This window comes from Scyliorhinus torazame, chromosome 6 (genome assembly GCF_047496885.1).
Source record: "Scyliorhinus torazame isolate Kashiwa2021f chromosome 6, sScyTor2.1, whole genome shotgun sequence".
Classification (NCBI taxonomy): Eukaryota; Metazoa; Chordata; class Chondrichthyes; order Carcharhiniformes; family Scyliorhinidae; genus Scyliorhinus; species Scyliorhinus torazame.
Window position 1 is genome coordinate 86,062,670 of NC_092712.1, and position 24,744 is coordinate 86,087,413.

The following is a 24,744-nucleotide window of genomic DNA, read 5'->3' on the forward strand; positions in this document are numbered from 1 at the left end:
ATGACTAACAGTACGAACATGCACAAGCTACTATCTCCCATTCCCTAGTCTGTCTGAGGTCCCCTGAATAATATTCACTTTTAAAAAAAATTTAGAGTGGCCTACCCTGCACATCTTTGGGTTGTGAGGGTGTGACTCACGCAGACACGGGGAGAATGTGCAAACTCCACACATGACGACCCAGGGCCGGGAACGAACACGGTCCTCGGCTACATAAGCAGCAGTGCAAACCGCTGTGCCACACTCACATATACTAATGAGACTCTTAGTGGACAGTCGGTGAATTACAACATAATCATGATTTTGCATGATGTGGAGATGCTGGCGTTGGACTGGGGTGAGCACAGTAAGAAGTCTTACAACACCAGGTTAAAGTCCAACAGGTTTGTTTCGATGTCACTAGCTTTCGGAGCGCTGCTCCTTCCTCAGGTGAATGAAGAGGTATGTTCCAGAAACACATATATAGACAGATTCAAAGATGCCAGACAGTGCTTGGAATACGAGTATTAGCAGGTGATTAAATCTTTACAGATCCAGAGATGGGGTAACCCCAGGTTAAAGAGGTGTGAATTGTGTCAAGCTAGGGCAGTTGGTAGGATTTTGCAGGCCAGATGGTGGGGGATGAATGTAATGCGACATGAATCCCAGGTCCCGGTTGAGGCCGCACTCATGTGTGTGGAACTTTACTAGAATTATATATATTACAATATAATTTATAGCCAAGTTCCGCACACATGAGTGCGGCCTCAACCGGGACCTGGGGTTCATGTCGCATTACATTCATCCCCCATCTGGCCTGCAAAATCCTACCAACTGTCCTGGCTTGACACAATTCACACCTCTTTAACCTGGGGTTACCCCATCTCTGGATCTGTAAAGATTTAATCACCTGCTAATGCTCGTATTCCAAGCATTGTCTGGCATCTTTGAATCTGTCTATATATGTTTCTGGAACATACCTCTTCATTCACCCGAGGAAGGAGCAGCGCTCCGACAGCTAGTGACATCGAAACAAACCTGTTGGACTTTAACCTGGTGTTGTAAGACTTCTTAATATGATATTGTATGGTAGCACAGTGGTTAGCACTGTGGCTTCGCAGCACCAGGGACCCGGGTTTGATTCCCGGCTTGGATCACTGTCTGTGCGGAGTCTGCACGTTCATCCTATGTCTGCATGGGTTTCCTCCGGGCGCTCCGGTTTCCATGCACAAGTCCTGAAAGATGTGCTTGTTAGCTGAATTGGACATTCTAAATTCTCCCTCCGTGTACCCGAACAGATATCGGAGTGTGGCGAGGAGAGGATTTTCACAGTACATTCATTGCAGTGTTAATGTAAGCCTACTTGTGACACTAATGAAAGATTATTTTTAAAAAACTCCAACCACCATCTCATGGGCAATTAGGATTAGACAACTGATGCTCATCTTGCCAAATGGGCTGTCATTCTTTGAACGAATTAAAAGTTGCATAAAGTGAAAGCTAAGTTTAAAACATAATCCATTTGCTCCGATATTCAACATCTCTACCCAAAAGTGGACATAGAGCGCATTCTCTTGGCTGAAGAAAGCCTCATATTCACCCCACTCACTGACTGGTAACAAACTGCCGCTCCTCGTGGCCGCAGCTCGCTCCCGGGTGGCAGGAGCAGGCCCTTTCCCGCCTTCATTTTGAAATCCCCATACCCGGATGCATGGCCAAAGATCAACCGCAAACCTCGTGACATCGAAGGGAACCGGTAAACCGGGACCAACAGACTATCAGGAGCACTCACAAGACGGAGGACAGGCATTAGTAGTTTTGTAGGGGTAGGCTCGGCATGGACAACTGTCAGAAGGGGAAAGGGTCAAACCTCTCTAAAGCCCAAGTCTGGTGTTTGGGCGAATCTCACTCTTACTATGGCTCGTTTTCAAACGGATTGCATTGAGAAACGTCTCGTTGAGGTTTTCAGGAAAATTGGAATTATTGTGGGTCGGTACCCGTGGTATTTCCTCGTCATTCCTGCCATGGTGTCTGTAGGACTGGGATCAGGCTTCAGGCATTTTAAGCAATTGCAAGGAAATGATATGGAAGAGCAATTTACTCCTTATAACGGTCGTGCAAAAATAGAAAAAGCGTTTATTGAGAAACATTTTTCAACCGATTATTCTCAATTCTCGCCGTCGAGGCTTTCCACGGAGGGGTATTTTGTTTCTTTCATTGCAGTTTCAAAGGGTGGTCATATCCTTACCAAAGGAGCATTTGAAGAGATATTATCACTCGATAAAATGGTCAATGATTTAAAGGTTTATCACAATCACGTTGAGTATAGCTACTTAAACCTTTGTGCAAAAGTAGGCAATTCATGCTTTTCAAATACCATTTTAGATCTTATAAATCACGATGCTAATCTAGTAGAGAGCACTGCATTTACTTATCCTCGCTTGAATGGAAGTTTTCTTGGTACAAATTTAGGAGGAGTGACGTTAGATTCAGGTTATGTTAAAGAGGCGAAGGCTGTGAAGCTTACTTATTATTTAAGAGAAGACCAGGAACACGATAACATACCTGCGCATCAGTTGATTGAAATGTATCTGGAAGAATTTCCAAATCACCTTTCAAATTTGAAATGGATTGAGGTAAATTTTGAAACAAAAATATTTCAGATCTGTTTTCTGAATTTAATGTGTTTACCAATTAACATTATATCTGTTCATTTTTCACTTGAGCTGTGCTGAGAAAATACACAAAACAGTATTCCAAATGCATATAGAGAAAATTATGTGACCCTGTTGATCTTTCTTGGTTGTTGCTTTCAGGTAACAGATGTTCATTATTGTGTTGTTCACATATCTGGGCCTATCTTTACTTGTCCATTACTAACCTTTGGCTTCGCCCAGTCAACTCTTCTGTTATTTATTGTCTTCTGCCCTATCACAGACCTTTCCTTTTGTTTTTTCCACCCTCCAGTGTAGCCACAAGTTAAGGAATGATCAAAACGATTGCAACCAAAGAATGGGGGCCCTATAATCTAGAAGCCAACTGTGATTGTAAAGTGAGGAGGACACCGAGGCAGCAAATAGATAAAGACAAGTTAAGATTTGGAGAAGTGTGAGGTTGCTCATTTTTATAGTAAGATTTGTTAGATTACCGTATCTTTCCCCACATATGGCTACCAGACCTGCATTTCAGACTTCCAGCATCCACAGAATTTTGCTTTTATTTTAGTGTTTACTGGGTGAATTGGCATAGAAGTCAAAGAATTACAAGTGTGGCGCATGAGTTGTCACTAAATTGCTATAGATGGTATTCTAGAGCGCTGAGCTCCCATAGTTGCCTTCACACTGTTTTGCCACTAAATTGCTATGGATGGCATTCCAGAGCGCTGAGCTCAGCTGCTTCCACAATGGGGACAATGAGCCCAACTCCAGTTAGCACCCACCAGTGTGCCACCCATGACCCCCACGCATAAACACTTTTGCCCAATTCGGGTTTACCGAGTCAGGAATTCTCTGACTTGGGAGCAAAAATTCAGCCATTAGTATCGGGTACAGCAAGCAATGATGAAGGTAAATGTCACGCTGGCTTTCATTACAAAGACATTAGAGTACAAGAAGACGCAAGTGTTACTGTCACGGTTTCTCAGGAGGGTATACTTGCCTTGGTGTCATACAGTTTGGGTTCACAAAATTGGTTCCCAGGGTGAGAGGGTGTTGCACAGTGAATAGCTGAGTAAATTGGACCTGTACTCTTTCGAGTTTGTAAAAATGATAGGTTACCTAATTGAACCACACAAGAATCTGAAGAGGATTTATAGGTTATTTCCCCTGACTAGGGAATTTAGAAAGTAATATCAGTATAAGGAGGTAATCAGTTGGCACTGAGATTAGTTTTTTCACTCTGGGTTGGAACTCTTTGGAATTGTCAACCCCAAATGGTTGTGGGTGCTCCATCATTAAGTATATTGAACTGAGGTTGATAGATTTTTGATACCACGGAGAACTAATCAGGCAGGAATTGAGGTAGAATACCAAATATGATTGTAGTAAATGGAGAAGCTGGCTTGAGGAGCCATATATAAGATCGTGGAAAGATAACTAATGAACTATGATACAAATGGTAACAAAAAAGTGAATTCTCCTGGAGCTACTTCTAAATCAACTATCCTCTAGTATGAGTTACTACCAACTGCTGGGATCTCTAGAGTCACATGGTGAATCTCTATCGCCACCTGCTGGTCAGAAGTCATATAGATAATTATATACATTTTGTATCCATGTATCTTTCCAAATGCCGTTCAAATGTTGTCAATGTCCCTGCCTCAACCACTTCCTCCGGCAGCTCATTCCACATACGTACCTCTGTAAAACAAGTTGCTCCTCAGGTTCCCATTAATTCTTTCCCCTCTTAACTTAAACATATGCCCTCTAGTTCTTGATTTCCCCAACCCTGGAAAAAGACTGAGTGCATTCACTCTATCCATGCCTCTCATGATCTTGTACACCTCTATAAGACTACCCCTCAGCCTCCTACGCTCCAAAGAAAAAAGTCCTGGCCTGTCCAATCTCTCCCTATAGCTCATTCTCTTGAGTTCTGGCAACATCCTTGTAAATCTATTCTGCACTATTTCCAGTTTAATAACATTTTTCCTATAGCAAGGTGACAAAAACTGAACACAATACTCCAGGTGCGGCTTCACCAACGTCCTGTACAATTGCAACATAACTTTCCAACTTCTATACTCAATGACCTGACTGATGAAGGCCAGCATGCCAAAAGCCTTCTTTACTGCCCTTTCTGCCTGTGACTCCACCTTTAGAAAACCGTGCACCTGAACTCCAAGGAACATCTGTTCCACAATACTCCCTAAGGTCCTACCATTCAAGTGAAAGTCTTACCTTGATTTGACTTTCCGAAATGCAACACATATCTGTATTGAACCCCATTTGTCATTTCTCGGCCCACTTCTTCCTCACTTTCTACAATACTACCTATTTTAATGTTAACTGCAAACTTACTGATCGTGCCTTGTACATTCTCATCCAAATCGTTGATATAGATAACAAACTGCAATGGGCCCAGCACTGACCCCTGAAGCACACCAGTAGTCACAGGCCTCCAGTCCGCCAAGCATCCTTCCACCATTACCCTCTGCTTCTGACCATCAAACCAATATTATATCCAATTTGCCAGCTCTCCCTGGATTCCATGTGATCTAACCTTCCAGAGCCGCCTACCATGTTGAACTTTATCAAAGGCTTTACTGAAGTCCATATAGATTGCCTACTGGTCTGTCCTCATCAAACTTCCTGGTCACTTCAAAGAATTCTAACAAATTTATAAGGCATGATCTCCCATTCACAAAGCTGTGCTGACTACTCCTAACCAAACTATCTTTCCAAATGCATGTATATATTATCCCTCAGAATCCTCTCAAGTAACTTACCCACCACAGATGTTAGGCTTACCGGTCTATAATTCCCAGGCTTTTCTTTGCAGCCCTTCTTAAAGAAGGGCACAACATTTGCTACCCTCCAGTCTTCTGGTAGTCATCCGTGGCTAATAATGATGCAAATGTCTCGGCATGGCTCCCGCAATTTCTTATTTAGCCTCACGGAGTGATCTTGGAAATTTATTCACCTTCATACATTTTAATACATTCATCACCTCCTTCTACTGTAATGCATACAATATATCGCCACTAACCTTCCCTGGTTCCCAAGTATTCATGTCTTTCTCCCTGGTAAACACAGGAGAAATATTCATCGAGAACTTCGCCCATCTCCTGCGGTTCAACACATATGTGTCCACTTTGATCCTTGAGGGGTCCTATTCTCTCTCTCGTTATTCTTTTTCCTTTAATATGCTTAAAGAATCTCTTTGGATTCACCTTAATCCTCTCAGTCAAAGCTACCCCATGCCCCCTTTTTGCCATCCTAATTTCTTCTTTTTTTAAAATATTTTTATTAGGGTATTTGCAATTTTTATAATAATAACAATAACAGCAACATAAACATAGCACAATAAACATTTCCACCCCATCACAATCTTCACACCCCCCAACAATAAAATAACAGTCTGTCCCCCCGCCCCCTTTTTTGAATTCTGCTTCTGCTGACATTTTAATTTTCACCGTAAAAGTCGCCGAACGGCTGCCACCTCTGGGTGAACCCTAGCATTGACCCTCTTAAGGCAAACTTTATTTTCTCGAGCCTAAGAAACCCAGCCATGTCACTCACCCAGGTCTCTACACTCGGGGGCTTCGAGTCCCTCCACGTTAGTAAAATTTGTCTCTGGGCAACCAGGGAGGCAAAGGCCAAAACGTCAACCTCTTTCACCCCCTGAACTCCCGGCTCTTCCGACACTGCAAAGATCGCCACCTCTGGACTCTGCACCACCCGTGTTTTGAGTATGGTGGACATCGCCTTAGCAAAACCCTGTACGCTCCGGGCATGGCCAAAACGTGGACATAATTTGCTGGACTTCCACCTCGCACACCTGTCCTCTACCCCGAAAAACTTGCTCATCCGGGCCACCATCATGAGTGCCCGGTGGACTACCTTGAATTGTATCAGGCTAAGCCTGGCACATGATGAGGATGTGTTAATCCTGCTTAGAGCATCCGCCTACAGACCCGCCTCTATCTCTCCCCCACTTCGTCTTCCCACTTGCCCTTTAGCTGCTCCACTGGAGTTTCCACCGATTCCATAAGTTGTTGGTAGATGTCTGATACCTTCCCCTCTCCCACTCATATACTGGAGACCACTCTGTCCTGTATCCCCCATGGCGGCAGCAGCGGGAAGGCCGGAACCTGCCTTCTCAAAAAGTCTCGTACCTGCAGATACCTAAACCCATTCCCTGCTGGCACTTCAAATTTATCCTCCAAGGCTTTCAAGCTGGTGAAGCTCCCGTCTATAAATAAATCCCCCATCCTCCTAATTCCTGCCCTCTGCCATCTCCGGAATCCACCATCCAGCTTATCCGGTACAAACCGATGGTTATTATAAATCGGGGTCCAAACTGAAGCTCCCTGCACTCTTATATCTCCTCCACTGCCCCCAGATTCTCAGAGCCGCCACCACCACCGGACTTGTGGAGTATCGGGCGGGCGAGAACAGGAGAGGTGTCGTTATCAGTGCTCCTAAACTTGTGTCTTTACATGACGCTGCCTCCTTTCGCTCGCACACCGACCCCTCCCCCACTACCCACTTCCTAATCATGCCCATATTTGCCGCCCAGTCGTAATTACAAAAGTTCGGCAGCGCCACCCCCGACTGCGCTCCAGCAACACTTTCTTCACTCGCGGGGTTTCACCCACCCACACAAAGCCCGAAATAGCCTCATTCACCCATTTCAAAAGAGGCCCTTGGGATGAAGATGGGGAGGCACTGAAAGGCAAACAGAAATCTCAGGAGGACCGTCATTTTCACGGTCTGTACCCTCCCCACCAGTGATAGCGGGAGCATGTCCCATCTCTTAAAGTTCTCTTTCATTTGTTCTACGAGCCGGGATATGTTTAACTTGTGCAGTGCCTCCCATTACTGAGCCACCTAGATTCCCAAATACTGAAAGCTCCTTCTTATCATTCTAAACGGCAACTCTCCCAATCTCTTCTCCTGCCCTCTCGCCTGGATCACGAACATCTCTCTTTTCCCCATGTTCAATTTCTACCCCGAAAAATTACCAAATTCCCCTAAGATCTGCATAACGTCCCCCATCCGCTCCAACGTGTCTGAGATATACAAGCGCACGTCATCTGCGTACTCCCCCCCCCCCCACCCCCCCCCCCCCCCCCCCCCCCCCCGGCCACCAACCAGCCCTTTCCAGTACCTAGAGGCTCTTAACGCCATGGCCAGTGGCTCTATGGCCAGAGCAAACAGTAGCAGGGAGAGGGGACACCCTTGCCTCGTCCCTCGATGCAATTTAAAATAACCCGACCTCAACAGGTTCGTATGCACACTAGCTACTGGTGCCTGATAGAGCAACCACTCAGTCAGTGAAGCCCTCACCAAACCCAATTCCTAGCACCTCCCACAGGTAATCCCACTCCACCCGATCAAACGCCTTCTACGCATCCATCGCATCTCCCCTCCTTCTGAGGGCATCATAATAACATTTAGGAGCCTTTGAACATTGGCCATGAGTTGAGTTGCCTGCCCTTGACAAACCCAGTCTGGTCTTCCCCTATCACCCCCCAGGACACAATCCTCCAACCTTGTGGCCAATATCATAGCCAGCAGTTTGCCGTCCACATTCAGTAGAGAAATTGGCCTGTATGACCCGCATTGCTCCGGATCCTTCTCCCATTTCAGGATCAATGAAATCGAGGCCTGCGACATTAGAGAAGGACTTCCTTCTCTTGCTTCATTAAATGCCCTCACCAGCAGTGGGCTCAATATCTCCGAAAACTTCTTATAGAATTCCACCGGGTAGCCATCCAGCTCCGGGGTCTTGCCAGATTGCATGCCCTCCAATCCCTCCATTATTTCTTCAATTTCAATTGGGGCTCCCAGCCCTTCCACTAGATCCTCATCCACCTTTGGGAACCTCAACTGACCCAAGAACTGCCTCATCCCCTCCACTTCAGCCGGGGGTTCCGACCATATAATTTTGCTGTAAAAGTCCTTAAACACCATATTCACCCCCGCTGGGTCCAGGACCGTGATCCCACCTCGACTCTTTACTATTCCTATCTCCCTGGCCGCCTCCCTTTTTTTGAGCTGGTGCGCTAACATTCTGCTTGCCTTTTCCCCATACTCTTATATAGTCCCCCTTTGCCTTCCTCAGCTGTTCCACCATCTTCCCTGTAGTCAACAGCCCAAATTCCACCTGTAACCTCCGCCGCTCCTTCAGTAACCCCGCGTCCGGGGCTTCCGAGTATCTCCTGTCCACCTGGGGTATCTCCCCAACTAGTCTATCCCTCTCAGCTCATTCCACCTTTTCTCTGTGGACCCGTATCGCGATTAATTCCCCTCTGACCACTGCCTTCAAAGCTTCCCAGACCGTTGCTGCAGAGACCTCCCCCGTATCATCTGTTTCCAGGTAGTTCCAGATGGACTTGTTCATCCGGCCACAGACCGCTTCGTCTGCTAACAACGCCACATCCAGCCTCCATAGCGGGCATTGTCCTCTCTCCAAACTAACCTGTAGATCCACTCAATGTGGGGCATGATCCAATACTGCGATTGCCGAGTACTCGGTATCGCCACTCCCGGTAGTAGAGCCCTGCTCAGAACAAAAAAGTTGATCCGAGAGTATACCTTGTGGACATGCAAGAAAAAAGATAACTCCCTCGCTCTTGGCCGTCCAAACCTCCATGGGTCTACTCCCACCATCTGTTCCATAAACCCCTTCAATTTCTTTGCCGAGGCTGGCACCCTCACTGTCCTGGATTTTGACCAGTCCAATTCCGGATCAATGACTATGTTAAAATCTCCCTCCATAAGACATAGGAGCGGAAGTAAGGCCATTCGGCCCATCGAGTCCACTCCACCATTCAATCATGGCTGATTTCAACTCCATTTACCCGCTCTCTCTCCATAGCCCTTAATTCCTCGAGAAATCAAGAATTTATCAACTTCTGTCTTAAAGACACTCAACGTCCCGGCCTCCACCGCCCTCTGTAGCAATGAATTCCACAGACCCGCCACTCTCTGGCTGAAGAAATTTCTCCTCATCTCTGTTCTAAAGTGACTCCCTTTTATTCTAAAGCTGTGCCCCCGGGTCCTAGTCTCCCCTGCTAATGGAAACAACTTCCCTACGTCCACCCTATCTAAGCCATTCATTATCTTGTAAGTTTCTATTAGATCTCCCCTCAACCTCCTAAACTCCAATGAATATAATCCCAGGATCATCCGTGTGAATCTCCGCTGGACCCGCTCCAGTGCCAGTATGTCCTTCCTGAGGTGTGGGGCCCAAAATTTCTCACAGTATTCTAAATGGGGCCTAACTAATGCTTTATAAAACTTCAGAAGTACATCCCTGCTTTTATATTCCAAGCCTCCTGAGATAAATGACAACATAGAATCATAGAATCATAGAATTTACAGTGCAGAAGGAGGCCATTCGGCCCATCGAGTCTGCACCGGCTCTTGGAAAGAGCACCCTACCCAAGGTCAACACCGCCACCCTATCCCCATAACCCAGTAACCCCATAACCCAGTAACCCCACCCAACACTAAGGGCAATTTTGGACACTAAGGGCAATTTATCATGGCCAATCCACCTAACCTGCACATCTTTGGACTGTGGGAGGAAACCGGAGCACCCGGAGGAAACCCACGCACACACGGGGAGGATGTGCAGACTCCGCACAGACAGTGACCCAAGCTGGAATCGAACCTGGGACCCTGGAGCTGTGAAGCAATTGTGCTATCCACAAGGCTACCGTGCTGCCCCAACATTGCATTTGCTTTCTTAATTATGGACTCAACCTGCAAGTTTACCTTTAGAGAATCCTGGACTAGGACTCCCAAGCCCCTTTGCACTTCAGCATTATGAATTTTGTCACCATTTAGAAAATAGTCCATTCTTTTTTCCAAAGTGCAAGACCTCGCACTTGCCCACGTTGAATTTCATCAGCCATTTCTTGGACCACTCTCCTAAACTGTCTAAATCTTTCTGCAGCCTCCCCACCTCCTCCATACTACCTGCCCCTCCACCTATCTTTGTATCATCGGCAAACTTAGCCAGAATGCACCCAGTCCCGTCATCTAGATCGTTAATATATAAAGTGAACAGCGGTGGCCCCAACACTGAATCCTGCGGGACACCACTCGTCACCGGTTGCCATTCCGAAAAAGAACCTTTTATCCCAACTTTCTGCCTGACAGCCAATCGTCAGTCCATGTTAGTACCTTGCCTCGAATACCATGGGCCCTTATTTTACTCAGCAGTCTCCCGTGAGGCACCTTATCAGAGGCCTTTTGGAAGTCAAGATAGATAACATCCATTGGCTCTCCTTGGTCTAACCTATTTGTTATCTCGTCAAAGAACTCTACCAGGTTTGTCAGGCACGATCTCCCCTTACTAAATCCATGCTGACTTGTCCTAATCCGACCCTGCACTTCCAAGAATTTAGAAATCTCATCCTTAACAATGGATTCTAGAATCTTGCCAACAACTGAGGTTAGGCTAATTGGCCTATAATTTTCCATCTTTTTCCTTGTTCCCTTCTTGAACAGGGGGGGTTGCAACAGTGAATTTCCAATCCTCTGGGACTTTCCCTGACTCCAGTGACTTGAAACATCATAACTAACGACTCCACTATTTCTTCAGCTATCTCCTTTAGAACTCTAGGATGTAGCCCATCTAGGCCTGGAGATTTATCAATTTTTAAACCTCTTAGTTTCTTTAGCACTTTCTCCTTTGTGATGGCTACCAGATTCAACTCTGCCCCCTGACACTCCTGAATTGTTGGAATATTACTCATGTCTTCTACCGTGAAGACTGACGCAAAGTACTTATTTAGTTCCTCAGCTATTTCCTTGTCTCCCATCACTAGATTACCAGCGTCATTTTGGAGCGGCCCAATGTCTACTTTTGCCTCCCGTTTGTTTTTAATTTATTTAAAGAAACTTTTACTATCATTCCTAATGTTACTGGCTAGCCTACCTTCATAATTGATCCTCTCTTTCCTTATTTCTCTCTTTGTTATCCTCTGTTTGTTTTTGTAGCCTTCCCAATCTTCTGACTTCCCACTACTCTTTGCCACATTATAGGCCTTCTCTTTTGCTTTGATGCATTCCCTAACTTCCTTTGTCAGCCATGGCTGCCTAATCCCCCCTCTGATAACCTTTCTTTTCTTTGGGATGAACCTCTGTACTGTGTCCTCAATTACTCCCAGAAACTCCTACCATTGCTGTTCTACTGTCTTTCCCACTGGGCTCTGCTCCCAGTCGATTTTCGTCAGTTCCTCCTCATGCCCCTGTAGTTACCTTTATTTAACTGGAACACCTTTACATCTGATTCTACCTTCTTTCTTTCAAATTGGAGATTGAATTCTACCATATTATGATCACTGCCTCCTAAGTGTTCCCTTACTTTAAGATCTTTAATCAAGTCTGGCTCATTACATAACACGAAGTCCAGAATGACCTGTCCCCTTGTGGGCTCCATCACAAGCTGTTCCAAAAAGCCCTCCTGTAAACATTCAATGAATTCCCTTTCCTTGGGTCCACTGGCAGCATTATTTACCCAGTCCACCTGCATATTGAAGTCCCCCATGATCACTGTGACCTTGCCTTTCTGACATGCACTTTCTATTTCGTGGTGCATTTTGTGCCCCTGGTCCTGACCACTGTTAGGAAGCCTGTACATAACTCCCATTATGGTTTTTTTGCCTTTGTGGTTCCTCAACTCTACCCACACAGACTCCACATCATCTGACCCTATGTCGTTTAGTGCTATTGATTTAATTTCATTCCTAATTAACAAGGCAACCCCGCCCCCTCTGCCCACCTCTCTGTCTTTTCGATAGGTTGTGAATCCCTGGATGTTTAAATGCCAGTCCTGAACCCCCTGCAACCACGTCTCTGTGATGCCTACCACAGCATACCTGCCAGTCACAATCTGGGCCACAAGCTCATCTACCTTGTTCCCTACACTGCGCGCATTTAAATATAGCACCTTTAATTCTCTATTGACCGTCCCTTTTTGTTTTCTTAGTGTGGTGGACCTTGGTTTACCACTTACCTTTCCTGGTTACCTCACTGCACCAAATTACCAAATTCTCACTCTGTCTGTGTCTCACTCACTCATGCTGTGTCTCCTTGACCAGCGCAATCCATGATCAAGTTATGTGACTCTAAGTCTGGGATCTTACCTAACACAAGCATCATCAATTCCACTTCGTCCCAGTTCGGAGCATATACGTTCACGAGTACCACCCGCACACTCTCCATCTTCCCACTCACCATTATGTACCTACCCCCCGTGTCTGACACGATTCTCCCTGCCTCAAATGCCACCCGTTTATCAATCATAATCGCTATCCCCATGGTCTTTGAGTCCAGCCCTGAGTTGAATACTTGGCCAACCCACCCCTTCCTCAATCTAGTCTGGTCTGTAACCTTTAGGTGTGTCTCTTGTAACATTGCCACATCTGCCTTCAGCCCCCTCAGATGCGCAAACTCGCAAGCCCTCTTGACCGGCCCATTCAACCCTCTAACGTTCCATGTAATCAGCCTGTTCGGGGGACTCGACGCCCCCACCCCCATGCCGACTAACCATCATCCTTTTTAGGCCAGCCTCCAGCTCGCGTCCCCGGCCTCCTCAAGCCCGCCCTCGGGCATCCGCTGTCCTCGACATCCCATTTGTCCCCTAGTAGCAGTTGCTGGCCTAGCTGACCTGATAGCTCCCGCCCATGGCACCAAAGTGACTGTCGCCCCATTGTCCTCTCTTCCCCCCCCCCCCCCCCCCAAAACTTGGACAAACATATTCAAAGCATCACATTCTCCAGTAAACAATCAGGAGAAAAAACAGTGGAAAAACAATCACAGAACCCCCCCCCCCCACCCAGCTCCCAGTATAACAAAGTTATCTTTAGACCTCAAAACAGCCCTATATTGCTACTTACTACTATTCAAACCAGCACAAAAGTGATTATCAACACATCGCCATTGCAATACTCTCCCCAAGGCTCCAGTGTCTTTAGTTCACATCCAGTCTTTTTTCCCTGATGAAAGTCAATGCATCGTCCGGTGTTTCAAATTAGAATTCCCGGTCGTCATATGTGACCCACAGACGCACAGGGTATAGCATCCTGAACTTCACCCCCTTAAAGAGGGCTGATTTTGCCCGATTAAACCTTGGCTCGCCTCTTGGCCATCTCCGCGCCCAGGTCTTGATAAATGTCCAGGAATCGGTGCATACGTACCACCATCGCCCTTGGCGGCTCGTTCGTTCGGGGCTCCTTCGCAAGGGCTCTATGCGCTCTATCCACTTCCAGGGGCCGAGGGAACGCCTCAGCTCCCATCAACTTCTCCAACATGTTCGTCACATAGACCCTCGCATCCGATCCCTCACTGCCTCAGGGAGGCCGACGATTCTCAGGTTCTGCCTCCTGGACCTGTTCGCCAAGTCCTCCAGCTTCTCCTGCATTCTTTTCTGGCGGTCATTCATCATCTCCACCTTGGTCTCCAACACGGTTATGTATTCCTCGTGCTCGGACACCTTTTTCTTCACCTCCTGGATCGCAGGTCCATGGATTTCTTGATTCTGCATCACCTGATCAATCGAAGCCTTGATCGCGTCCAGCGTGTCCTTAAGTTGGTGAAGCATTCTTCAAAAAACGTCACCAGCTGCTCCGTCGACCACTGTGCCATCTCCCCGCGGCCCTGCTTCTCCGCCATGTCTTCCCGCGTTGCCAGCTCTGCTTGCGTCTTTCTTGTAAAACATGACTTCTCACACGGCCACTTCTGGTACATGCACTGGAAGGGGGACTTCTCCTCCGCACCTTCTCACTCTCCACCGATTCATCCAATAAAATCCAGAAAAAAACGGGAGAAAAAGGTTCAAAAGTCCGTCACAGGCGGGAGCTATAAAATGTGCCGCCTCCAGAATTTCAAGAACAAAGAATACAGCACAGGGACAGTCCCTTCGGCCCTCCAGGCCTGTACCCGTCATGATAGCAACCTTGGCCAAAACACTCACTTCCTTGTACCGTATCCCTCCATAGCCATCCTATCATGTATTTGTCAAAATGCCTTTTGAATGTGTTACAGTATCTGCTTCCACAGCCTCCCCTGGCAACACGTTGCAGGCACTCACCACCCTCTGTGTATAAAACGTTCCTTGCATATCTCCTCTAAACTTTGTCCCACAGACCTTAAACCTGTGTGTCTGGTGACTGACCCCTCCACCCTGGGAAAGAGTGCCTGCCCATCCACTCTATCCATGCCGCTCATAATCTTGTAGACCTTTAACAGGTCACCCCTCAACCTCCTTCGTTCTAATGAAAACAGTCTGAGCCTATTCAGCTTCAACTGTAGCATTACTTGCCAGGTTTCATACTTGATGCCCCATCCAATGAAGGCAAGCTTTCCGTAGGCTTTCTTGACTACCTTGTCTACTTGTGTTGTCACTTTCAAAGATCTGTGGACCTGCACGCCAAGATCTCTCTGACTTTCTATATTCCTAAAAGATTTGCCATTTATGGTATATTTCCCCTCTATGTTAGACCTATCAAAATGCATTTCCTCACATTTGTCTGGATTAAACTGCATTTGCCATTTCTCTGCCCAAGTCTCCAACCTTTGGGCAGCATGGTAGCACAAGTGGATAGCACTGTGGCTTCACAGCGACAGCTGCATCACTGTCTGTGCGGAATCTGCACGTTCTCCCCGTGTCTGCGTGGGTTTCCTCCGGGTGCTCCGGTTTCCTCCCACAGTCCAAAGACGTGCAGGTTAGGTGAATTGGCCAGGATAAATTGCCCTTAGTGACCAAAAAGGTTAGGAGGGATTATTGGGTTACGGGGATAGGGTGGAAGTGAGGGCTTAAGTGGGTCGGTGCAGACTCAATGGGCCGAATGGCTTCCTTCTGCACTGTATGGTCTATGCCTATGTATATCTATGTTCTGCTGTATCCTTTGACAGTCCTCAACACTATCTGCCACTCTACCAACCTTGGTGTCATCCATGAACTTACTTATCAGACCAGCTACGTTTTCCTCCAAATTGTTTATGTATACTACAAACAACAGAGGCCCCAGCACAGATATCTGTAGAACACCAGTAGTCACAACCTTCCATTGAGAAAAACACCCTTCTACTGCTACCCTTTGCCTCCTGTGACCGAGCCAGTTCTGTATTCATCTTGCCACCTTACGGTAGGATGCTAGCAGGGCTGGTGGCAGAGGGGGTGCTGGAAAAGGCCCCTGAGGTGGACAGGGCTCCACAAGTTCGTGGAGAAGAAGACCCTGCAGTCCCTTCTCACGGAAAAACGCAACTGCGGATGGGAGGGGAACAAGGTCCAGATATACCAGAATATTGGAGCTGAACTGGCAAAACGACGTGCGGCGTTCAACAGGACCAAGGCGGCGCTGTATTGACCGCGGAACAAGTTAGGTGTGCTCTACCCGGCGAAACTATGGGTGACCTATAAAGGCCGGGAATGCTATTTTGAGATCTCAGAAGTAGCCATTGACTTTATCAAGGGGCTTATACTGGGGGAGAATGGGACTGAACAATTTTGGGAGACGGAGGTGCTGGCATTTTGAAGTAATGGAGACCACGAGTGGAGGTTGGAGGGAGAAGGGGAGGGGTTTCTTTTCCTCCATGTTATGTTCTGTGTTGTGGCCATGGTAAAGATGAACACAGAACATCTAGTTCTTTAACTAGTAAGATAGTTTATTCACAAAATGAACATGTGGAAAGATAACTAACGAACAATGATACAAACGGTAACACTTCTAAAATGTTATAAAGCCTGAAGCCACTTCTAATGCGACTGACCTGTAGTACGACTTTCTACCAACTGCCAGATCTCTGGAGTCACACGGTGGATCTCTATCACCACCTGTTGTTCGGAGGTCCAATATATTATTGTTATGGGCCAGTGTTTAGATAACCACAAAGTGTATCATGGAATTCACCTGACCCACAACTTTTACTAGATTGTAGTATGGGGAGCACACAGCCCACTCCACAGGTGCTGCAGAGCAGAAATGGAAAAGTATTTTTTAAAGCAAAACAGTGTTTATTCTATGAACTCCTGTTAACCTTTTTGAAACATACAGTGCACATCTTAGCAATTAATTCAAATACAACCCCCAAAGAATACAACACTAAGTAAACCTTTAAGCTTTCCTTTTTAACATCCATACGAGTTAAAAACAAAACCTTTATCAGAAGCACAACAGGTTAAAGTCACTACTGAAAACATTTATAATTCTGAATTCACCAAATGATCAAGAAATAGTCTTTTGATAGCAGAGAGAACAGCAGTACACCTGAATGGCCTCAGCTCCAATCCTGAAAACAAAACTCACACTCTGCAGCCTGCTCAAAAACTAAAGTAAAAAGCTGACAGACAGCCCAGCTCCACCCACTCTCTGACATCACTGCAGTAGTAAACACTCATTTCTTAAAGGTACTCTCACTACAGATATTTACATACACGTCCAAGGTACTCTCACGTGATACCTCCCCCCAAGAAACAAAAATAAACCATCAACTTCAAGATGGTTTCATTTTTCACCTTTTCATTATCCTTTAAGAAATGCACACAGCAAATATACTTTTCGTTTCAAAAAAACAACACACGCAAACAGATATAATGATATAGTCCATTTCTTTTTTTTCTTCTTCCTCCAACTGAAATTCTTCTCGATTGACAGTCTCTTTGAACAAGAAGGTCTCTGCTCGATCCGTCCATTTCTCTACGCCTCAGCATTTCTCTTTAAAGTCAGATACTTTAGTTCAATCGATCGAGTCCCTTGTAATTCTCCAACACAGGAGCATTGGTTATCATAGCTTTCTGGCAGTCAAATGCCTGTTGAAAGTCCGCTGTCCATTGAAATTTTTGACGTTTCTTCAGCAAGTCCATCAGTGGAGCAATCACGCTACAAAACTTTTGCACAAATGTTCGATCAAATCCACTCATGCCAAGAAATCGCGTTATTTCCCTTCGTCTTGAGGGTATTGAAAACATCTCAATAACTGTTGGTTTCACATCCCGTGTGACCATTCGACCATGTCCGATTATATGGCCAAGGAAAGTGACTTAGGCTTTTCCAAATTCAGGGAACTACTTCTCGCAGAGGGTGGTGAATTTGGAACTCGCCCCATAGTACGGTGGAATCTGAGTCATTGTATGGCTTCAAGAAGGTGGATTGGGTTACAAGGGATATGGGAAACAGGTAGGGAGGTGGATTTGAGACCAGGAAGAGATCAGCCTTGATCTGATTGAATGGCAGAGCAGGCTCGAAGGGCTGAATTGCCTACTTCTGCTCCTAAATCCTATGTTCTTATCATACAAAATAGGAACAGAAGTGGACCATTCAGCCCCGTGAGCCTGCTGTGCCATTCAATAAAATTGTGGCCGATCTGTTTGTTGATGTTATCACTCCCATTTATCCTCAATTACATATATAGAAACATACATAGAAAATAGAAGCAGGAGGAGGCGCTTCAAGCCTGCTTCGTCATTTACTATGATCATGGCTGATCATCAAAGTCAATACCCTGACCCCACATTTCCCCCATAACCCTTGATTCCTTTAGCTGCAAGAGCTACATCTAATTCCTTCTTGAAACTGCACAACATTTTTGGCTCAACTACTTTTTGTGGTAGTGAATTTCACAGATTCACCATTCTCTGGGTGAATAGATTTCCCCTCACCTTAGTCCTAACAGATTTACCCCTTATCCTCAAACTATGACCCCTAGTCCTGGACTCCCCCACCATCAGTAACAGTCTTTCTGAATCTACCCTGTCTAATCCTGTTAGAATTTTTAAAGTTCCCATAAGGTCTCCTCTCACTCTTCTAAACTCAAATGAATATAATCCTAACTGATTTAGCCTCGCCTCATATGACAGTCCCGCCATCCCAGGAATCAGCCTGGCAAACCATCGCTGCACTCTCTCCACAGCAAAAACATCCTTCCTCAGATAAGGACACCAAAACTGCACAATACTCCAGATGTGGCCTGACCAATGCCCTATACAATTGCAGTAAAATACCCCGATACTCAAATCCTCTCGCTACGAAGGCCAACATACCATTTGCCTTCTTTGCTGCTTGTTATACCTGCGTGCTTACTTTCAGCGACTGATGCACGAGGACATCAAGGTCTCGCTGAGTATCCATCTCTCACAATTTACATCCATTCGAAAAATAATCTCCCTTCTGATTTTTGCTACCAAAGCAGACAACCTCACATTTATCCACATTATACTGCATCTACCATGCATACGACCACACGCTCAGCCTGTCCAAATCCCACAGACACATCTCTGCATTCTACTCACAGCTCACCTCACCACCCAACTTTGTATCATCTGCAAATTTGGAGATAATACATATAGTTCCCTTGTCCAAGTCACTAATATATAATGTGAACAGTTGGGATTCCAACACAACCCGCTGCGGTACCCCACTAGTCGCTGCCTGCCAATCGGAAAAGGACCAATTTATTCCAACCTTTAGCTTCCTCTCTGCTAACCAGCTTTCTGTCCATCTCAAGACACTGCCCGCAATCCCATGCACTTTAACTTTACATTGTAATCTGCTATGTGAGACGTGTTGTCAAGAGCCTTCTGAAAGTCCAAATAAATCACATCCACCGGTTCTCCCTGGTCAACTCTGCTAGTTACTTCTTCAAAGAATTCCAATAGATCTGCAAAGCATGATTTCGTAAATCCATGCTGACTTTGTCTGATTACACCACTGCTTTTCAAATGCTGCTTTCCCTTTGCCCTTGCCGAACAAGAATCTATCTATCTCTGCCTTAAAAATGTCCAGTGATCCTGCTTCTACCATCTTCTGTGGCAGAGGGTTCCAATGTCTCACAACCCTCTGAAAGGAACGATTTCTCCTCATCTCTGTCCTAAAATTGTGACCACTAATTTTAAAACAGTGCCCCCTCTTCCAAACTCTCGAGGAAACAAACCCAGCTTTTCCAACCTATCCGCATGAGAAAATCCACTTATTCCAGGTATCAATCGAATAAACATCCTCTGAACTGTCTCCAAAAAGCTTTATTAAATATGGAGAGCAAAACTGCATACAGTGCGGCCTCACCAATGCTCTGTATAACTGAAGCATAGCATCCCTACTTTTAGGTTTAATTCCTTTCGGAATAAAGATTAGATTACGAGGGGGTTGGATTATGAGGAGAGGTTGAGTAGACTGGGACTGTACTCATTGGAATTTAGAAGGGTGCGGGGGGATCTTATAGAAACATATAAAATTATAAATGGAATAGATAGGATAGATGTGGGGAGGTTGTTTCCACTGGCGGGTGAAAGCAGAACTAGGAGGGCATAGCCTCAAAATAAGTGGAAGTAGATTTAAGACCTAGCTTTGGAGGAACCTCTTCACCCAAAGGGTTGTGAATCTTTGCAATTCCCTGCCCAGTGATGCAGTTGAGGCTCCTTCATTAAATATTTCCAAGATAAAGATAGTTTTTTGAAGACTAAAGGAATAAAGGGTTATGGTGTTCGGGCGGGAAAGTGGAGCTGAGTCCACAAAAAATCAGCCATGATCTCATTGAATGGCGGAGCAGGCTCGAAGGGCCGGATGGCCTACTCTTGCTCCTAGTTCTTATGTTCTTAACATTCCATTAACCTTCTTGATTAAGGTGTCAACCTGGTGAGGTGATGATCCAGCTCAGTCTCCTGCAGAGGACCCCAGCATCACAGATGGCAGTCATCATTCAAATTAATTCACTTCATATGATATCAAGAAATGACTGAAGGCACTAGATGTTTCAAAAGCTATGAGACAGGATAATATTCCGAAATAGTACTGAAGGTTTGTGCTCCATAACTTGCCGTGCCCTTCGCCAAGCTGTTCCAGGTTAACTACAACACTGGCATCTACCCGGCAATATGAGTGAAAATTGCCCAGGTATATCCCACACACAAGAAACAGGATCAATCCAAGCTGACCAATTACTGCCCCAACAGTCTACTTTCAATCGTCAGTAAGGTGATGGAAGGAATCCTTAACAGAGCTATCAAGCTTGGCAATACCGTGACCACTGATACTCAGTTTAGGTTCTGCCAGGGTCACTCAGCTCCTGATCTCACAACAGCCCTGGTTCAACCATGGACAAAAAAGCTGAACCCCAATGGTATGATAAAAGTGACTGCCCTTGACATCAAGGCAGCATTTAACTGAGTATGGCATGAAGGAGCACTAGCAAAACTGGAAATAGTGTGGTGGTTGGGGGTCAAGCATCTCCGTTCCAGGACTGCAAGAGTTCCTCAGGATAGTATCCTGGGCCCAACCATCTTCGGCTACTGCCATCTGACTTTCCTTACATCATAAAGTGAGAAGTGGGAATGGTTGCTGCTGATGACTGCACATTGTTCAGCACCATTCATAACTTCTCAGATATTGAAGCTGTCCAGGCCCAAATGCAGCACTGCCTGGACAGTATCCAGGCTTGGGCTGACAAGTGGCAAGTATAATTTGTGCCATGCAATGGCCATCTCCAACAAGAGAGAATCTAAATATTGCCATTGACTTGCAATGGCATTACCATCGCTGAATCCCCCACTATCAACATCCTGAGGCTTACCATTGACCAGAAGGTAAACTGGACTAGTTTATAAATAGTGTAGCTCACCTGACTCCCCAAAGCCTATCCATCATCTACAAGGCACAAGTCAAGATTGTGATAGAATACTTTCCACTTGGCTGGATGAGTGCAGTTCCAACAACACTGAAGAAGCTTGACACCATCCAGGACAAAATCTTTCAAATCCATGACCATTAGCATATAGAACGACAAAGGCATTAGATACTTGGGAACACCACCGCCTGGAAGTTTCTCCCCCCCCAACCTGACTTAGAAATATATCACACTTCCCTCACTGTTGCTTGGTCAGAACCCTGGAACTCTCCCTAACAACAGTGTGGATCTGCCAACACCTAAGGGGCTGCAGCGATTCAAGAACGCAGCTCACCACCACCGCTCAAGGGCAACAGGGGATTGGCAACAATTGTTGGCCTAGCCAGCGATGCCCACATCCCTTAAATTAATTTTTAAAGAAACATACTGGTTCCCTGACCTTTTGGTACCCTTTTTCCTTAGCTTGATGTGACCTTTATTCTCATTCTCTATTTCTTTTACTTTTGGGCTTATGTTATTTCATAAAGCTTTATGTTTTCAGCTTAGCAGTTTAAAGTCTTAACCACACCTCTTTTTACCCTTTCTTTTGGGCATTCTCATTTCAGTTCAGTTGGGGTATGTCCCAGCAGTACCCCTCCTTCCTGTCCCCAGTACTGGTAGCAATAAACTTCCTAAAACACATCAGAGATATCAAGATTATTGCTATATCTGTGGCACCATGAGGGTGTTTTAAATTAAGTGGGGAATAAAGTGCATTGCAAAAGTTAGCCATTGCAGTTGAACGATGATGCATAAGAGGAGTATTTTGACAACTGCTGCAACCAACACAACTTTAACATTGGCATCAGTAGACAAAAATAGAAGAGGAGATAAAAAGGAGGTATTAGGAGATCTTGCCAAATGTTGGTCAAAGAGGTGGGCTTGAAGGAAGATGTGGAGATGCTGGCGTTGGACTGGGGTGAGCACAGTAAGAAGTCTTCCAACACCAGGTTAAGGTCCAGCAGGTTTGTTTTGAATCACTTTGAAGGAGGACAGCTCCTTCCTCAGGGGAATGAAGAGGTGGGTTCCAGAAACATCTATATAGACAAAGTCAATGATGCAAGACGATACTTTGAATGCGACGTTATACACCAGCTACATGATGACAATTTTTTTTCCTTTGGACCCACGGCAAAGAATCACTGAAACAACTACATGATTACATCAATAAGTTCCATCCCACCATCAGACTTTTAATGGACCACTCTCCAGAATTGGTTGAATTCTTGGACACACTTATCTCCATCAAGGACGGTCACCTCAGCACTTCGCTTTACCGCAAGCCCATGGATAACCTCACGATGCTCCACTTCTCTAGCTTCCACCCTAAACACATTAAAAAAGCCATCCCCTATGGACAAGCCCTCCGTGTACCCAGGATCTGCTCAGACGAGGAGGAGCGTAACATACATCTACAGACGTACGAATGGGATATGGCGCTCGACTCATCGATCGTTAGTTCCAATGCGCTACAGCAAAGAACTGCACCGACCTCCTCAGAAGACAAACACCGGACACAACTGGCAGAGTACCCTTCGTCGTCCAGTACCTCCCTGGAGCAGAAAAACTAGGACATCTTCTTCGCAGCCTTCAACACGTCATCAATGAAGACGAACATCTTGCCAAGGTCAAGCCCACACCTCCACTACTTGCCTTCAAACAACCACGCAACCTCAAACAGACCATTATTTGCAGCAAACTGCCCAGCCGTCAGAAGAGCGACCACGACACCACACAACCCTGCCATGGCAATCTCTGCAAAACGTGCCAGATCAGCGAAATGGATACCACCATTACACATGAGAACACCACCCACCAGGTACGCGGTACATACTCGTGCGACTCGGCCAACATTGTCTACCTCATAGGCTGCAGGAAAGAATGTCCTAAAGCGTGGTACATTGGCGAGACCATGTAGATGCTGCGACAACGGATGAATGGACATCGCACGACAATCGCCAGGCAGGAATGTTCCCTTCCAGTCGGGGAACACTTCAGCAGTCAAGGGCATTCAGCCTCTGATCATCGGGTAAACGTTCTCCAAGGCGGCCTTCAGGACGCACGACGGTGCAGAATCGCCGAGCAGAAACCTATAGCCAAGTACGGCCTCAACTGGACCCTTGGATTCATGTTGCATTACATTCACCCCCCACCATCTGGCCTGGGCTTGCGGAATCCTACCAACTGTCCTGGCTTGAGAAAATTCATACCTCTTTAACCTGTGATTATCCCTCTCTCCAGTTGCTCCATCTGGACCTGTAAAGACTTAATTACCTGCAAAGACTTGCATTCAAAGTATCGTCTTACATTTTTGACATTGTCTATGCATATGTTTCTGGAACCCACCTCTTCATTCACCTGAGGAAGGAGCAGTGCTCTGAAAGCTAGTGATTCGAAACAAACCTGTTGGACTTTAACCTGGTGTTGTGAGACTTCTTACTTGAAGGAAGACTTAAAGGAGGAGAGGAAGATTGAGAGACTCAGGGTTTCAAGGGGATTTCCAGAGCATATGTTGCAGATAGTTAAAGGCTTACAGATGGGTGATGTGTTACAATAATTGATCATTGTTACTTGAGCATTTTGGTATAATTATTTTGTACTGCAATTAAAGTACTAGTAACAATGATCATATTGACATAAGTATGTTATAGGAATAGCCATTTTTCTTCTATTTTGTTACTATTGACTGTAAGGTTATTTGATTAAATTCCCAACTTTCTGAATTACAGGTTTCCCATGCCACTTCCATGTCAAGACAAGAACAGTTTGAACAAAATGGCAAAACAATAGTTCCACTTTTTTCAGTCACTTACTTTCTTACAATAACCTTTGCTACTATGTCTTGCATAAGGTAAAGTCATTTTTTTCACTTGACTGTATCAACACATTTTTGTTTGTGCAACTAACAAAATCAAAACTTGGTTACAGAGGTATGCAATTTATTTTCAGGCTTGACTGTGTGAGGAATAAGGGCCTGGTTTCTATTTTGGGTGTCCTATCAGCTGGATTGGCCATTCTATCTGGCTTTGGATTTTTGCTGTATTGTGGGATGTCATTTGCCATCAACACTGCTAATTCACCCTTTTTGATTCTAGGTCAGTGCTTATCGTAATTTTCCGTTTAATTTTCAAATCAGATAGCAGTAATTATAAAATAAATTTGTGACATGAAAATATGGTTTTCCTAGCAAGGGGTCTTATTTTTATGTAATTGAAACCACGTTCAGAGTTAATGTAAAAATGCAACATCATATTTATTTTTTGAATTTTGTGCCAATGCAGGTATATGTCATACAATTTTGGTTTCCTTACATGTCAATCATTTAAATACAAATTTAATCAATTGGATGCTGCACGGGAGAGACTTTAGGAGCAAAAATAAAACTTGTCAAGTCAGGCTGAATGGAAGGATAGTTGGGTCAGGACGGTGG

The 24,744-nt window shown here is 45.4% G+C and overlaps 1 protein-coding gene across 1 annotated transcript in view; it reads left to right on the forward strand.

Annotated features, from left to right (window-relative positions):
* Window positions 1-1,744: 1,744 nt before the first annotated feature.
* Window positions 1,745-24,744, forward strand: part of LOC140424873 (patched domain-containing protein 3-like) — a 110,098-nt gene continuing 87,098 nt past the window's right edge. Inside the window, exons 1-3 of the mRNA XM_072508410.1 lie at window positions 1,745-2,615; window positions 24,044-24,165; window positions 24,264-24,409. Of these exons, the coding sequence (XP_072364511.1) occupies window positions 1,896-2,615; window positions 24,044-24,165; window positions 24,264-24,409 (988 nt within the window). The 5' untranslated portion in view covers window positions 1,745-1,895. The remainder of the gene's footprint in view (window positions 2,616-24,043; window positions 24,166-24,263; window positions 24,410-24,744) is intronic.